Below are 14,690 nucleotides of genomic sequence, written 5' to 3' on the forward strand. Positions count from 1 at the left end.
GTCTGAAGCTCCCATACTGCTGTATGTGTGTTAGTGCATGTGTGTGTTCTGGTTTAGCTATTCTAATTAGGCCCATTTCTGATGTATTTCTATCCTTGTGAAGACCGATGGCATTATGGGGCCCGAAGCCCGGTTCTACTGCGCTGACCCCGTGGTTTAGGGAAAATGTCTGGGTTACAGATAAACACGTTTACTAAAATGAATCCTACACAAGGTCCTCATATGGGTAGAAACTGGTGTTTAGACCCGACCCACTTCCTGTCAGAGGAGAGACGGGGCGGGCGAGCGAGCGAATTGAAAACAGACCTCCTCTCTCTTTCTCGCTCGCCCAGCTGGATCAGAGTCAGACTGAAGAGGAGCAGTGAGGAAGAGGAGCAGTGAGGAAGATCCGATAGAACCGAGGAGTGGAGCTTCATCTGAAGGTTTCTAACTTTTCTTTCTGTAACTTTTGCTGATTCTGCAGTTCTGAGGTTCTGCCAGTCCAGTTGGAGGTTCCGTCTGTGCGGCTGGAGGTTCTGCTGGTCTGGTTGGAGGTTCTGGGTTCTGAACCCAGGCAGTCTGGCAGGAAAAGTCTCTGAGTGGAGTTCTGCTGGTTCTGATTCGATCCCCTCCACGGCTGCTCGGAAACTTGTTTCAGATCAGGAAGTTGATCCACAGAGGATCTGGTCCCAGATCAGCAGCCGGCGGTTCTGATCCGGTCATCCAGATCCTCACAGAACTTCCAGGTTCCTAAAGAACCCGACTGAACTGCCAGAACCACCAAAACTATTCTGGCAGAATGACATCAGGACCAGCTGAAGGGTTCTAAGATGGACGGACAGCTCCAAATACATGGACCGGACCGGGACCGGAGCTGGACCCAGATCTCTATCTGGACCTGGAACTGGAACTGGACTTGGATCTGGACCCAGAACCGGACCTAAGACAGGAGGTTCTGGAGCTTCTGCAGCTGAGCCCGGTGAGCTCAGAGACCAAGAAGGAAGCTGCTGTTGTTGTGACATCATGAGCATCTGCTGCTGATCCCAGACAGTCACATGACCGCATCATGACCTCATGACCATCATGACATCATCGTGACCTCAGCTCACCTTCCCGTGTCCTGAGGTGTGACAGCTGCTGGTTCTTGTTCTGGTTCTGCTCACTCTTTCTTTCTCTGTCTGCAGGTCAGAGGTGATCAGTCTAAACCAATCAGGTGCCAGACAACAGGTCACATGGGGCGCTGACAGCCAGGTGAGAGTGACATCACAACTGCTTTGTGATTGGCTGCTGCAGGTTACCTGGACAGACATTACCTGAGGACGAGGACACAGCAGCTACTCTCTCTCTCCTCGCTGCAGCCACAGGAAATACCTTCTTGTTTATTTTCTTCTTCTGTGGTCCAGCCACATTCTTTCCTCAACCAGGACCAGCTGTGATTGGCTGAGCCCAGAGCAGGACGAGCTCTGATTGGACGGCTGCCCTCCGGCACAGTGAGGGATTTGTTTCCGTCTGTTTGAAGGAGCTCAACTGCTTTAACAGACGCTGCCTCCAGGAAAACCCACCAGAACCAGAATCTGGGTCAGTACCCTGCCTTTCCCTGTGGTTCTGTTCAGACAGTTTGCTGAACAGAACCACAGGGACAGAACGGTTCTAGACCCGGTCCTGGTCCGGCAGACGAGTCAGAGGAGAAGTCGAGTCCAACTCATAAAACTGAATCAGAACCTGATAGACATGTTAAGAGGCTCGTTAACAATCTGGCAGATGAATCTGACCCTGGGTCTGATATAAACACTTGGATCAGTCGGGATGATCAGATTAATCTGGATTAGAGGACCATGCTTGGCTGATCAGAGCTGATCAGCTGATTGATGGAATCTGATCAATTTCAGGTCTTCAGGCTGAAGTCGGAGGCGTCTGAAAGTTTCATCTCCAGGCCTCGGCTTCTAACAGACTTTTATTGTGAAATGTCCATCAGGACCAGCAGCCATGACGGCATCCATCAGAGCCACAACAGGAAGTCTGAGCCTCCTGCACTTCCTGCTGGGTGAGTTTAAGAAGCTTTCCCCAGGTGAGGCCTTCTACCTGTCCTGAGGAACTGGCCCAGGTTCTACAGTCGGTTGGTTGGTTCTGAGAGGAACAGTGGACCGGCTGGGCCGGGTCGGTTCTGTAGAACCCTCTACCGGATGTATGGCTTCTCCGTCACATCGTTGTGGTTCTGACCAACCGGAGCTTCCTGTCCGTCTGTCCAGGTGTGTTCCTGAGCCGTCCAGAAGGGGGCGTGGCCCTGGAGCTGCTACCTTCCTCCCCAGAAGTTCTCCTTCAATCACAGTCCAACTTCTCCGTGGTGAGCTTCACCTGCCCGTCTCTAGGCAGATCCACCTGAGTGTCTCTGCAGCGCCCCCTGTCTTCCTGTCCACAGGTGTGTTCAGGGTGGAGTGAGGTGAAATGGCGCTTGCCTCAGGATGCTGACGGAGGTCCAGAGGTTCTGGTGCAGGTCGACGGCTCCAGTCGCATCCTGCAGCTCCTTGGCGCCACCTGGAGGAGCTCCGGCAGGTACACCTGCGAGGAGCCGTCTGCCGATCAGAGCCGCGCGGTGGACGTCTTCGTACCTGGACAAGGTAACGGTCCTCAACAAGTTCGTGAGCAGGAAACTTGGTGGGGTTTCAGAGTGTCCAGAACCACCCTGATCCAATCAGAACCACTCTGATTGGACCTGCAGGCTTCTGTTTCACGCCTTCTGATGATGCTGTGAAGAACCAATGGAACCAGTGGCTTAAAGCACTGGTGAGTCCAGAGAACCCAGGAGACCAGTCAGAGAACTGAAGGTCTTCTGGGTGGAGGCGGAACTTCAGAAGATCCATCGGGTTAGAGGGAGGTCCGTGGGGTCAGAGGGAGGTCTGCGGGGTCAGAGGGAGGTCTGTGGGGTCAGAGGGAGGTCTGTGGGGTCAGAGGGAGGTCTATTGAGTCCTGATGAAGCACATTGTTGCAGCTCTCTGATGTTCTGGAGAAGTCTTGGTGGATGCAGCAGCTCATCTGTGAACCAATGTTGAGAGAGGAACAAAATCCTCTCGTCCTTCAACGAGGACTGTTTCATCTGGACCCTCCTGTCCTGATAGTCCTCGGGTTCCTCAGACGGACTCGTAGTCCAGCTTGGACTGAACCTCAGCAGTAGTGCAGGGGCTGCAGCTGGTGGAGCCCCTGACTACCTGGTGAAACATGTCCAACTTCTCAAAGCTTCTTCAAACCCAAAGTTTATTCAGATTTTCTCCTGCTCTGGCCATCTTCTCTCTCTGTGGGAGAGGTTTCTCCATCCGGCCGAGAGGTTCCGTCAGATCATTTGGACCAAATGTTCAGTCCATTTGTTGGTCTCCTTCCTCAGGTCCAGAGCAGTGGTTCGTCCCACAGAGTTCCTCCCAGGTGTACAAGCACTCAGAGGAAGGTACCATTCCCTGCGTGGTGTCCGACCCAAAGCTCAACGTCTCTCTGTTCGAACGACCCGGCAGAACCGCAGTGGGCGGGGTCAGATACGAGCCGGCTCTGGGCTTCATGGGACGCCTCAACGATGCAGGACATGTCTGCGTGGCGACAGACGGAGACCAGGAGAAGGAGTCCCAGGTCTTCTATGTCTTCACCGTCCTTGGTAAGGACACTTTTACTGACCTGAAGCATTCTGGACCCACCTGTAGTGACCAGCTGTCTCTGTCTCCGGTCTGTCCTCAGAACCGAAGCAGATGGAGATGGAGCTGTCAGTGTCCAGCCAGGTCCTGAAGCAGGGGGAGGTCCTGACCATGAACTGCTCCGTCAGAGATGTGGACATGGCCTTCTTCACTTGGACCTTCCCCCGCAGACAGGTAGCCATGGCAACAGTACTGAGTCAAAGCAGCAGGATGACTCTTGCAGACTATCCTACTTTCTTTCTGCTTTCTGAATCTGGAGTGCAATGGTAGGAGTTGATTCACCGAGTCATGACTCGGACTTGGCTGTAGGCAACATCTGGCAGGTGGAACAGAGCCAAGGGCTCAGGGAATCTGAGTCACAGCATCTCAGTCATGACAGAGGTTCTGGCCGTATGGGGGGTCGGACCCCTCACCCTGACATGGGGGGGCCGTGCATCTCAGTACACTAGAGTATGTGGGGGCCTTCAGAGTTAAAACATGGAAGAACACCAAAGCACCATGGTGGCTGTTTTTATTGCATTTTATCTGAATGGTGATTTTCAGTAACCGTCAAATGAATGGTTTCTCTACAGGAAGTAGAACCTCTGACAGACATCCTGTCCAATGAAATTCGCTCGTTCATTAACATCTCCAAGGCAACAGAGTCAGACTCAGGTATGTGTTTCAGCAGGTCTATCAGATCCTACACGCCACTGCAGTAAGACTCTTGACGTCAACAGATTGCTATGGCAACTGATGCTGCTGCTTTAGTTGACAGCTTGTTACCATGGTGACTGTTTCCTGCAGGTGTGTATGTGTGCAAAGCTCAGGACTCGCAGTTTAGATGGACCGTGAGGAAAAACATCACAATAACTGTTCTGGGTCAGTAGCGCACATACACACAAACGCCGACACACACACACAGACACATGAACAGGTACAGGTAACTCCTCCCTCTCTGCAGACCGAGGCTATGTCTACCTGTGGCCCTCAGGTGAGACCAACATCTCATCTCTCGTCCACCACACCGTGGAGTTGAAGGTACAATGTGACGCCCACCCCACGCCCACCTTCACCTGGTCCAGGCCAAACCAGACTATCGCCATAGAAACCAGCTCCATCAACACCACTCACCTGACCAGCAGCAGGTATGTGGGAAGATTCGTTCATCAGTTTAGTGCAGTGAGAGGTGGAGGTCCACACCTTCAGCTCATCCGGATCTTTAACTTGACCTGGTGCTGTCCGGAGAGGAACTGGAAACCTTCCGGCAGGTTGTGGTCAGGAACCACAGGGTTTAAAGTTCAGGGTCCTCACATCGACATCTGGTGGGAACAGCTCTGTGGTGACAAAGTTCTCCTTCCCAGGTAGAATCCAGCTGAACTGTCTACTGTTCTCAGCTGGGACAGTCACTGAGTCTTTCCTTCATCAGACAGTGTTGGTCCTCCCTTAAACTCTAAAACATGCTATCCAGTTGGTTGGTTGGTGGAATGATTGGTTGATTGCAGGTATGTGAGCACCCTGACGCTCCATCAGGTGCAGTTGGACCAGACAGGAACTTACACTGCAACTGCATCCAATGAGGACAGCAGAGAGGACGTCATGTTCTACCTGCAGGTCACAGGTGAGAGAGATATGCTGACTGGTCACCTGAGGGGTATTTACCAATCTGTGAGTTCACTTGCCAGTGTGTCCTTGTCCAGCTCCTCCAAGGATTGTGTCTCTGTCTGAAGTTGATAAGAAAGACATCCTGTGTGTCAGTGAAGGAGTCCCGACTCCATCTGTTACCTGGTACACCTGTCCACGTTCGATCAGGTAGACAGCCATACACACAGGTGAAACTACGACCATGTTTCCATGGTAACCTTTTGATTTTCCTGCTGCAGGTGCAGTAATCTGAGTGACGGTTGGAGGAGCCAGTTAGGGGCGTTGGAACAGGATGTCACCACAGTGATAGAAGGAGGCGGTACCCTGGTAACCATCATCATCACAATGTGGGAGGGGCTAACTGACCATTGGCTAACCACCCGTGTGTGTCACCTGTTCAGGTAAAAAGTGTGTTGACTCTGAAAACTCTGAACTCTGTGTCGGCTGTTCGCTGCGAAGCTACGAACGCAGCAGGAGGACGAGCGCGAGACCTGCGAGTCCTTCGCACCTGTAAGTACTGCTGGAGTATGGAAGCACCTCTGTGGTTCAGGGTGAATCCTCCAACCTGAAGCATGCTGCAGGATGATCCAGGCTGAATCCTCTGTGGTGTTGAGGATCCATCAGCTGCTGAACCTCAGAAGGTCGATCCTGAAACCGAGCTGAAAAGCAGCTGGTCAGACATGACCAGGGATCTGCTCTAGAGCAGATCAGGGATGTTCGGTTGAGGTTTGAGAAGTCTTGGAGAAGAGACTGACGTTCCCGTTGAGACTCCATGTAAGACTCTGACCTTCTTCTTCCAGCCCTTCTGGTCCAAGTGGTCGTCTTGGTGGCGGTCCTGGTCCTGGTCATCATAGGTGTGATCTTCTTCATCATCCTCATTGCTCTCTGGAGAAACGTCAGTAAGATCATCAGGTTGAGTATTTATTTACCAAACCTCTGCTACGGCCCAAAGAGTCTGGAGTCTGGTCTCTTCGTGTCTGCAGAAGCCTCACTATGAAGCTCGCTGGAAGCTGATGGAGTCTGAAGGTTCTGACGGACAGCCGGGTTCCTACGTGGACCCTGGAGACCTGCCCTACAGCTCCGCCTGGGAGATCCCCAGAGACCAGGTGGCACTCGGTACATAGCACCAGCACCTGTTTCTGCCTGGCAGAAACTCTGCATTCAGTTCACCCTCAAACGCCCCGTCAGGTCAGACTAGTGTCTGTCTGTCTGCAGGTCAGGTCCTGGGTTCTGGTCCATTTGGACGGGTTGTAGAGGCAACAGTTTCTGGTCTGACTGGCTCTGACGCACCAACCAAAGCTGCAGTGAAGATCATGAAATGTAAGGTCCTCCCCCTCTGAGTGTCTGAGTCAAAGCTGCGTCTCAACCTGTGGTTGTGGTTTTGCAGCCAGGAGGGATGCGGCCCAGTCTCTCGTGTCCGAGTTAAAGGTTCTGGGTTACCTGGGTCCTCATCTGAACGTTGTCAACCTGCTGGGAGCCTGCACCAGCCCAGGTACACATTGCACACCTCAGGAGAGCCACTTCTGGTTTCACATTCTGCCCTGATCCGGATTAAACTGTTAACAGCTAATCCAGATGTAATCCAGATGTAATCCAGAATAGATGTTACAGGAAAAATGGACCCAAATCCCAGAGTGAAGCTGGATTATAGGCAAAAATTTCCAATCCGACGCAGCCGTGTGATTGGTTAGGAAAAGTAAAATAATTTTATTTATATAGCACATTTTCGGCAACAAGGCAATTCAAAGTGTTTTACGTGAATTAGAGAAAATACAAACAAAATAAAAGAAAAACAAAAGTATAAAACGTTTACAAAAAGGTAAAAGTATAGAGCTACATATTTGTTCCCCATGTTTAATAAGAATTTATAAACTAGTCGAGGTTTCTCTGGATTCTTGATCTGACAAAACTAAGTGTTGGTTCTCCATGCTTGATTCTATAAAGTAGATGGTCCTGAATGTGGATCTAAGATAATGAGTCGTTTCTCTGAACTCTAAGTTTGTTCTAATTGCTGCTATGGGTTGAGTGAAATCCTCTGGATCTTTTTGTTCTAATAGGTTTGATTTCTATCCTTGGTCGAGTGTCTAAAGTAATAAATACTCCACAGTTTATAAAGTATTTAAACTAGATGCTTCTGTTTTGGGTTGCTTGGTAAGTGTAAGTACTCCATAGATTATAAGATGGGAGTTTCTCTGGATAAATTAGACAAACATGGAAAAGAAATGACACATCAGGAAAAATAGCACATGCAGCAACATTTAGTTTCATTGGTCAATTAAGCTGAAAAAAGATAAAGAGGAGCTGAACTCTGTGATCGTCTCACCAGCCTGAGAGGAAAGAAACCAGAGATTATACTGGAAATAACCTGGAGTGGGCGGGGCCTGAAACCCAGATCCTGGTTCACCATCAGAACCTGAAACCCAGATCCTGGTTCACCATCAGAACCTGAAACCCAGATCCTGATTCACCATGAGAACCGCTGCTCAGCCAGATGTTCCATCGGGTCTAACTGGTTCTGTCCAGGTGCTCTCAGACCTCATCCAGAGTTTAGAACAAAGAATAAAGTCCAGTTCCGTGTTCCAGGTCCAGTTTACCTGATCACTGAGTTCTGTCGTCATGGCAACCTGCTGAGCTACTTGCAGAGGAACAAAGACACATTTGGACAGGTGGACATGCCCATCAGGAGGTGAGCCAACCCTCTGACCTCTGACCTCTCTCTCCCAGTGATTGCTCACTGTCTCTCGCCCACAGTAACAGCGACGGTGGCTACATGGACATGAACCAAGACGGACGGGGACGTTATGTCCCTCTGAAGGAGCTGAAGGACACCGAGCAGGGCACAAGCCACGCCCCCACAGGTGATGTCATGTGATCAGGTAAACACAAACAGGAACAAGATGAACTTATGATCACCACTGCTGTTCTCTTTCAGACCACCAGAAGGCACCATCGCTCCTCCTTAGTGACTCTCCCGTCCTCACCCTGGAAGACCTGCTCAGTTTCTCCTTCCAGGTCGCTCAGGCCATGGATTTCCTGTCCTCCAGGAAGGTACGACTGCCGCCATGTTGCTTTCTGCAGCCAGACTCTCCTCCATCCTGCTTGATTAACCCATCTGCTCAGTTTGACTCGGCTGAATTTGTCTTTTTAATGTCGCACCAACTGGACGAAGTGTCTCCAGATCAAAAACAAGGTTTAAAAAAATCTGTTCAACTTTGAATGAAAACCAGAGAAGATCAGCTGGAGTCCTTAACAATGCCAGATGTTTGCTACAGTTTGATCAACCACAACATAACCCAGGGGATTATCCCAGGATAGGCTGTAACCCTAACCCTGATCCTGATGGACCTCCTGACCTTCTCCAGACACGTTTCAGCAAAGTCTTCACGTTTGGACCAACAATATGGTTCTGGTGCCACTGGAGCCGTTAACTCAGCTACCCCTGATTACTGATGAGCTGCTTTCAGAGGAAGTACTGCTGGTGAGACGATTCTTACTCTGTTCTTCTTCCTTCTGAGACGTTCAGCTCTTTGGGCAGCACCTTGGAGAAGTTTCCTCCCATCAGACATGAGCAGATTGTGGCTGTTGGTCTGAGTGATTCAGAGGTCAAAGTTTACTTCATCTGAAAGTGTTCTGTTCAAGAACTTGGATGAAACGGTTTGGAGAAGCAGCAAAGACCCTCCAGAGTCCCACCTGGGCCATCTAGGTCCAGATGTCTCTAGAACCGTTTTAGTGCCTGACATGTTGTCCAAATGTTGTGTGTCCCTCAGTGTGTCCACAGAGACCTGGCAGCCAGGAACGTCCTGGTCTGTGAGGGGAAGCTGCTGAAGATCTGTGATTTTGGTTTGGCCAGAGACCTTCAGAAGGACGAAGATTACATCATCAGGAGAAACGTCAGTCCCACACAAGACATTGGTCCCTGATTGATGAGATCATCAACCAGGTAGCTCATGTGTCCTGTGCCTGTTTGGTTTCAGAGCTTCCTGCCACTGAGGTGGATGTCTCCAGAGAGCATCTTCCAGAACATCTACAGCTCTGAGAGCGATGTGTGGTCCTACGGAGTCCTGCTGTGGGAGATCTTCTCTCTGGGTAACTCAGTCTGACCAGTATACAGACCACCTCGTGTAAACTGGTTACAATGGTTACATTGTTTAATGTTTAATGTTTTAATAGTTTACACGAGGTGGTGTATTGTGTGGCAGGCTGCGCCCCGTATCCTGACCTCCTGACAACCCGACAGTTTAGTTCTGCTCTGAAGAGAGGACACAGAATGGACCGACCGGAACACGCTACGTCTGACATGTACAACGACACGCATCAACCCGTCTCAACATGCCTCAACACTCAACATGTCTCCACACACCTCAACACACATCAATACGCCTCAACCTGCATCAACACGTCTTCTGGTTCCAGGTATGCTGTGATGAAGCAGTGCTGGGATGAAGATCCTCTCTCCAGACCATCTTTCTCATCATTGGTTGCTGCTGTGGGCAACATGTTGCCAGCTGACTACCGACAGGTGAGCTGACGTGGATGAGCAGTCCGAGTCATGTGTGGGGTCGTCACTCCTCTGTGTGTTGGGTCCTCAGCGGTACGCCCAGCTGACCGAAGACTTCCTGAGAGGAGACGGCCCGGCTGTACTGCAGTCCAGACGCAGCCTGTCCCGGACGACCGAGACGGAGACAGAGACGGACGTCCAGTTGGACAGAAACTCCTCCCACTGTGCCGCACGCTTCCAGGAAGCTGAACTCGGCTTTCACTTCACAGGAAGTCCTTCCTCTGACTTGAAGGAGCGCCTGCTGGAGGCGGAACCAGATGACTCAGGCCCCTCCCATAATGCTTACATCATGCCTGTTGTCACCATGGCAACCAGCAGCAGCACTGCGCTGGACGCAGTCAGGTACCTGTGAAGAGTCTCTCCATAAATCAGCCATTCTGTCCCAGCTAGCAGGAAGTGATGTCAGAGGCACCTCTGCTGCCATCTTGGTTCTGGAGAGACATTTTTTAACTTCAGTAGAACCTGGCAGATCTGGTTCTAGTTCTGGGTCCAGATAGCCTTTTCCATCCTGGAAGGATGCAGGTGAACCAAGCTGGAAACAGAGCATGCTTTTATTGTGAAACTCCTGCAGGAAGCTGCACAGCATGTCACATGTCTTCTCAGTGGCGTTTCCTTGACTTGACAGTGTTTTTATCCTTCAGCCCTTTGCTGTCAGATCCGGCCGCCATCTTGGAGTCACAGGAAGTGACATCACCACCAGAAGCTCCTGCTGAGGAAGAGGAGGAGAGCTGCCTGTGAAGGTGCCGCCTGGTGTTGGCCCCGCCTCGGTGCAGCTGAACCAATCAGAAACAGAGGAGCAGCCATATTTCCTGCTAATACGAAGACAGAAGCAGCTCTGGCTCCGATTTATCCGCAGTCATACTCTACGCCATGTAGCTCTACTCAGATTACCTGTTCCTGGACCAAATGGCCCAGGACCAAATGCTTCAATAAAATATATTCAACAGCTTCTCAGTCTCATTCAACAGATGTGATCCACCTTCATCATCGGTTCTCTGCCCCATCCATGTGGGGTCGCGAGGTCATGCTGCTGCTAGTTTTCTGTAGCATGTCTGCTTCCTTCAGGTGAGTTCAGGAGTTCTTGGAGGTAAATCTTTTCAGTTTCTGGTTTTCAGACGTAAATGAAGGTTAAAACGTGAAGCATTTACTTAGCACCAGAGTCTTTAGCAGTTCATTTTAAATGACGGAAAGCTGTTAGCATGAACCATTTAGCTCGCTAACATCAGGCTAGCTTTGAGATTGACCAGTTAATGCAGAATCATCTGAAGAATCTGGTGAAACTTCCAGCTAATTTCACCCTCGTCGTCTCTAACCTGCTCTGATTGAAGAACTAATTTCAGACCTGCACTAGATTATTCCACAGTCACAGCACAATAATCTAGTTTCTAACCTAGATTAAACTGCTGTGGGTTTTGGGTAATCGGGTGGAATGTCCCTTTAGCTGAATCAGAACCAGGTTCAGGTTTTTCCGTGTTTACGGGTTTCTGTCTGCAGCCTCTTCTGGTTTCTAATCGGATCAGGTGCCAACACCACAAACCGGGTCACCAGTTTCACTGTAGCTGTGTTCTGGTTAGTTTTTATTAAAATACTAAAATGACCTCTAAGGATAAAACACTGGTTTGTGTTGAATGTGATGAGTTATAATCTACTGGTCGTCTCATTAGAATCTATTTAAGCTTCAGGAAGTGATGGAAACAATTTTTATTCTAATTATTGTAGGATAAATAACATTTATTATGTTCCTCAAACCTCCGATGGACTGGCGACCTGTCCAGGGTGTACCCTGCCTTGTCCGAAATGTCTCGCTGGAGATAGGCACCAGACCTCAAAAGGGACAAAGGCGTAAGAAAGTGGATGGATGTTCCTCAAACTAAAATGGTGATCGTTGTAACACTTTATTTGAAGGGGTGAGCACTGTACATAAGACATGACACTGTCATAAATAACAGGACGGAGTCTTCATGAATGTTTACAACTGTTGTCATAAGGTGTCATTCGGTAAATAACACATTTAATCAATGTAGAGTTGCATTAAAAGTCCAATATAAGAGTGAAGTTTGCATTATTTGGTCAATAATGATCCTTTTAATGCAAAGTTCTATTAAAAGTTGCATTGAAAATGTTATTTACAGAATGACACTTAATGACAACGGTCATAAACATTCATAAACACTCCATGTTCATGACTGTCATGTCAGTCTTATGTAGACCCCTTCAGATAAAATGGTGCCATAGTTGTTTTCTGAAAGCAGCGCATCACCATCATCATCATCGTTTCTGCGTTGTGTATTTCTGAGGTGGTGAAAACAGCTGCAGTTTGGTCCTGAAGCTCAGGACCTCATCTGGACGTTGAGGATCTAACGCTGCAGCGATAACGCCGACGTCCAGACGCTGCAGCAGTTCAATCCTCATACGGTCGGCTCTCATGGACAATCTGGAGGTGTGCGCTGTTACAGCCGGCCTGGGCTGCGAACAGCTACTGCCAGGTTCTACTATCTGCCAGGTTCTACTGCGGTCTGTGACTCGATAAAACCACGGAAATCACACACACACACACACGGTCAGGATAACTTATCTTCAGCTCAACAAAAATCGAGCTTTGGTTTTTGGAGCAAAACGGACAGAAACTATAAAAACAGCACTTATATAATTATTGTAGTATAATGAAACATATTTGGCGCCTGCCATAGCAATGCATGGAAGGCACCTGTTGTTCTACCGTCAATAGAATGCCGCTTTATTTATATATTTCAAATGTATCAAAATGTGCGGCTTGATCTCGGCATTTGGGCTATTACTTTTATTGAGGTTTCGACAAAAAATGGCGACGGAATTAGCGAAAAACGAGCAACATTTCCAACTGCCGAAATTTAGAGTGTGATTTATGGTGGACTTCTGACTTTTTAACTCCTCACGCCCACAAATATCGCTCTACTGGTATAAAAGTCGATCTTGACATCGCACCGAATGCCTGCTTCTGTAAAATGTTTTCAAATTTTCTCTAAAGTTTACGGTTTTCTGTCAAGATTCTCCAGAGCGAACTGGTGTCGCAGGGAAAACTCAGGCTCTCATGCATTCATTTTCATACTTTTCTCAAAAATGTCAGAGCATCTCTCTCTCGTTGCTATTACTGTGAGTGAGGTTCCGATATGTACCGAAAACTATTAATTTCATAATTATGCATGAAGTATTTATTCCCTGTAATGACTTTCTGCAAAAGAAATTCAAAATAAATATCAATTCCTGTGTTATTTCTATATCACCATCACTTTCTGTGACTGAGATTTTGAGATGTGGTGGAAAATGACTACAAGTTAACATCTGCTGATCATGTTATATGAATGATTGTGAACTCTCACCAAAAGAACTACTTGGGTTACATGTACAAGGCTGGGAGTTGTTTTCTACAGCTGCATCAGAACCAGACTGTCTCGCCCCTTGTTTTTTAATTCCTTATCCTTGGTATAAAACTCATGTGTTGTCTCTGCCTGGCAGAGCTTTTCATCCAGACCTGCTTCATTACCGATTGTCCTTCAAGCTCTCTGTATTGTGCTCAATATTTGAATAAACCTGATTGAGTGATTTCACCTGAACAGTGCTTGGTAAAATAGTTTTTTTCCCCCCACAACAGAGACGATAAACCTCTTTTCCTTTGCAACTTCATGAAGGTTTTTAGGAAGATTTTCAGGAGTGAAAGAAATCTACTCCATCTTATAACAAAATTCGGTCTTCCAACAGGGATGTAGGATTAAATTATGATATTAGCGATTTAATCCTCGGGCTAAGTTTTTACCCACAAATACTGATTTCTAAAAATCAGCTCAATTTTAAAAGTGAAATAATTTTATTTAAGAGAGTGCTTAAACGATGCAACATCACAAAAGCCCAATGTTTATACCAAGATGTTAACATCTCAATTTAAGATTTGAAATTCCTCTTGCATTCGTTACATTTTGTTTCACTTTCCTCAATTTGTGACTATTCTTTTTATTTCTTCTTTTCCTGCTCAGTTTATCATATCTATCTTTTTTATTACTAATGTGTGCCTAGTACTATTTTTTTTTTGTAGAATTTTCTATAAAGATGAAAACACAAACACTGCCATAATTTTGCCTTTTAACTCCAAACGTCACATGCAGCAGTGAATTGTGGGTAATACATTTCACCAAATGTGGGTTTAGTGTAAGGGCGGAAATAGGACACAAAATGGGCGGAGCCAAAGCAGGAAGTGGAGAATTTGGGACACACTACGACCTGAAACCCTCCAACACAACATCAGAAGGACGGACCGGATCTTCCTCCCTGATGCTGAATCTGACCACGCCCCCTCTCCGGCCACGCCCCTTCTCTGACCACGCCCCGGGTCTGTTGCCCCGCCCCCTCCTGTCTTTCCTCCTGCTGCTGAGTTCATTTTCATCATTCTCATAATGTTTACAAACATCTCAGATTCATAGAGACATGAGAATCATATTCAGATTGGATCACTATTCAATATAATAAATTATAAAAGAAAACAAGAATCAGGATTATTTAAACTATTTGTAATTCCAACCATTCTATTTTTTCAGTTTTGGGCTGATCAGCTCCTCAGAGCAACAGAACAATTTTAATTAATTCATATTAAGATAATTCAGCCATTACCTCGACGAATCTGGACTCAGGTCACTCCAGGTCATCACAGATGAACTTCTGGTCCCGTCTGATCCAAACCTGAACTGGTCAGTTTCTCAGAGTCAAAACGTCACAAACTGGAGTCGTTTATGAGCTTTGAAAATTGTTTGATGATGTGATTGCAGAATCAGATCATGTGACCAGAAGGAGGAGGAAAAAGAGGAGGAGGAGGAGGAAGAGGA

The 14,690-nt window shown here is 47.9% G+C and overlaps 2 protein-coding genes across 2 annotated transcripts in view; one reads left to right on the forward strand and one right to left on the reverse strand.

Annotated features, from left to right (window-relative positions):
• LOC114153113 (arf-GAP with Rho-GAP domain, ANK repeat and PH domain-containing protein 1) overlaps positions 1 to 14,500 on the reverse strand; it is a 30,871-nt gene extending 16,371 nt beyond the window's left edge. Inside the window, exon 1 of the mRNA XM_028031442.1 lies at positions 14,479 to 14,500. The gene's annotated coding sequence lies outside the window, so the exon portion shown is untranslated. The remainder of the gene's footprint in view (positions 1 to 14,478) is intronic.
• On the forward strand, positions 297 to 10,786 carry LOC114153115 (platelet-derived growth factor receptor beta-like). The gene is made up of 27 exons (XM_028031443.1): positions 297 to 422; positions 1,164 to 1,230; positions 1,955 to 2,023; positions 2,229 to 2,323; positions 2,399 to 2,597; positions 3,359 to 3,619; positions 3,700 to 3,830; positions 4,229 to 4,310; positions 4,443 to 4,517; positions 4,600 to 4,783; positions 5,141 to 5,256; positions 5,336 to 5,447; positions 5,519 to 5,606; positions 5,681 to 5,789; positions 6,080 to 6,174; positions 6,263 to 6,395; positions 6,495 to 6,599; positions 6,667 to 6,771; positions 7,863 to 7,965; positions 8,031 to 8,137; positions 8,212 to 8,327; positions 9,047 to 9,169; positions 9,254 to 9,365; positions 9,479 to 9,578; positions 9,693 to 9,798; positions 9,869 to 10,179; positions 10,479 to 10,786. The coding sequence occupies exons 3-27, from the start codon at positions 1,966 to 1,968 to the stop codon at positions 10,573 to 10,575; spliced, it is 3,123 nt and encodes a 1,040-aa protein (XP_027887244.1). The 5' UTR covers positions 297 to 422; positions 1,164 to 1,230; positions 1,955 to 1,965; the 3' UTR covers positions 10,576 to 10,786.
• Positions 14,501 to 14,690: the final 190 nt, after the last annotated feature.

This window comes from Xiphophorus couchianus, chromosome 11 (assembly GCF_001444195.1).
Source record: "Xiphophorus couchianus chromosome 11, X_couchianus-1.0, whole genome shotgun sequence".
NCBI classification, from domain to species: Eukaryota; Metazoa; Chordata; class Actinopteri; order Cyprinodontiformes; family Poeciliidae; genus Xiphophorus; species Xiphophorus couchianus.

Coding starts and splice junctions, on each gene's coding strand:
- LOC114153115 (XM_028031443.1), top strand. CDS start 1,966: ATGACGGCATCCATCAGAGCCACAACAGGAAGTCTGAGCCTCCTGCAC. Junction 3,831..4,228: donor GGACCTTCCCCCGCAGACAG/GTAGCCATGGCA, acceptor GTTTCTCTACAG/GAAGTAGAACCTCTGACAGA. Junction 10,180..10,478: donor ACTGCGCTGGACGCAGTCAG/GTACCTGTGAAG, acceptor TTTATCCTTCAG/CCCTTTGCTGTCAGATCCGG.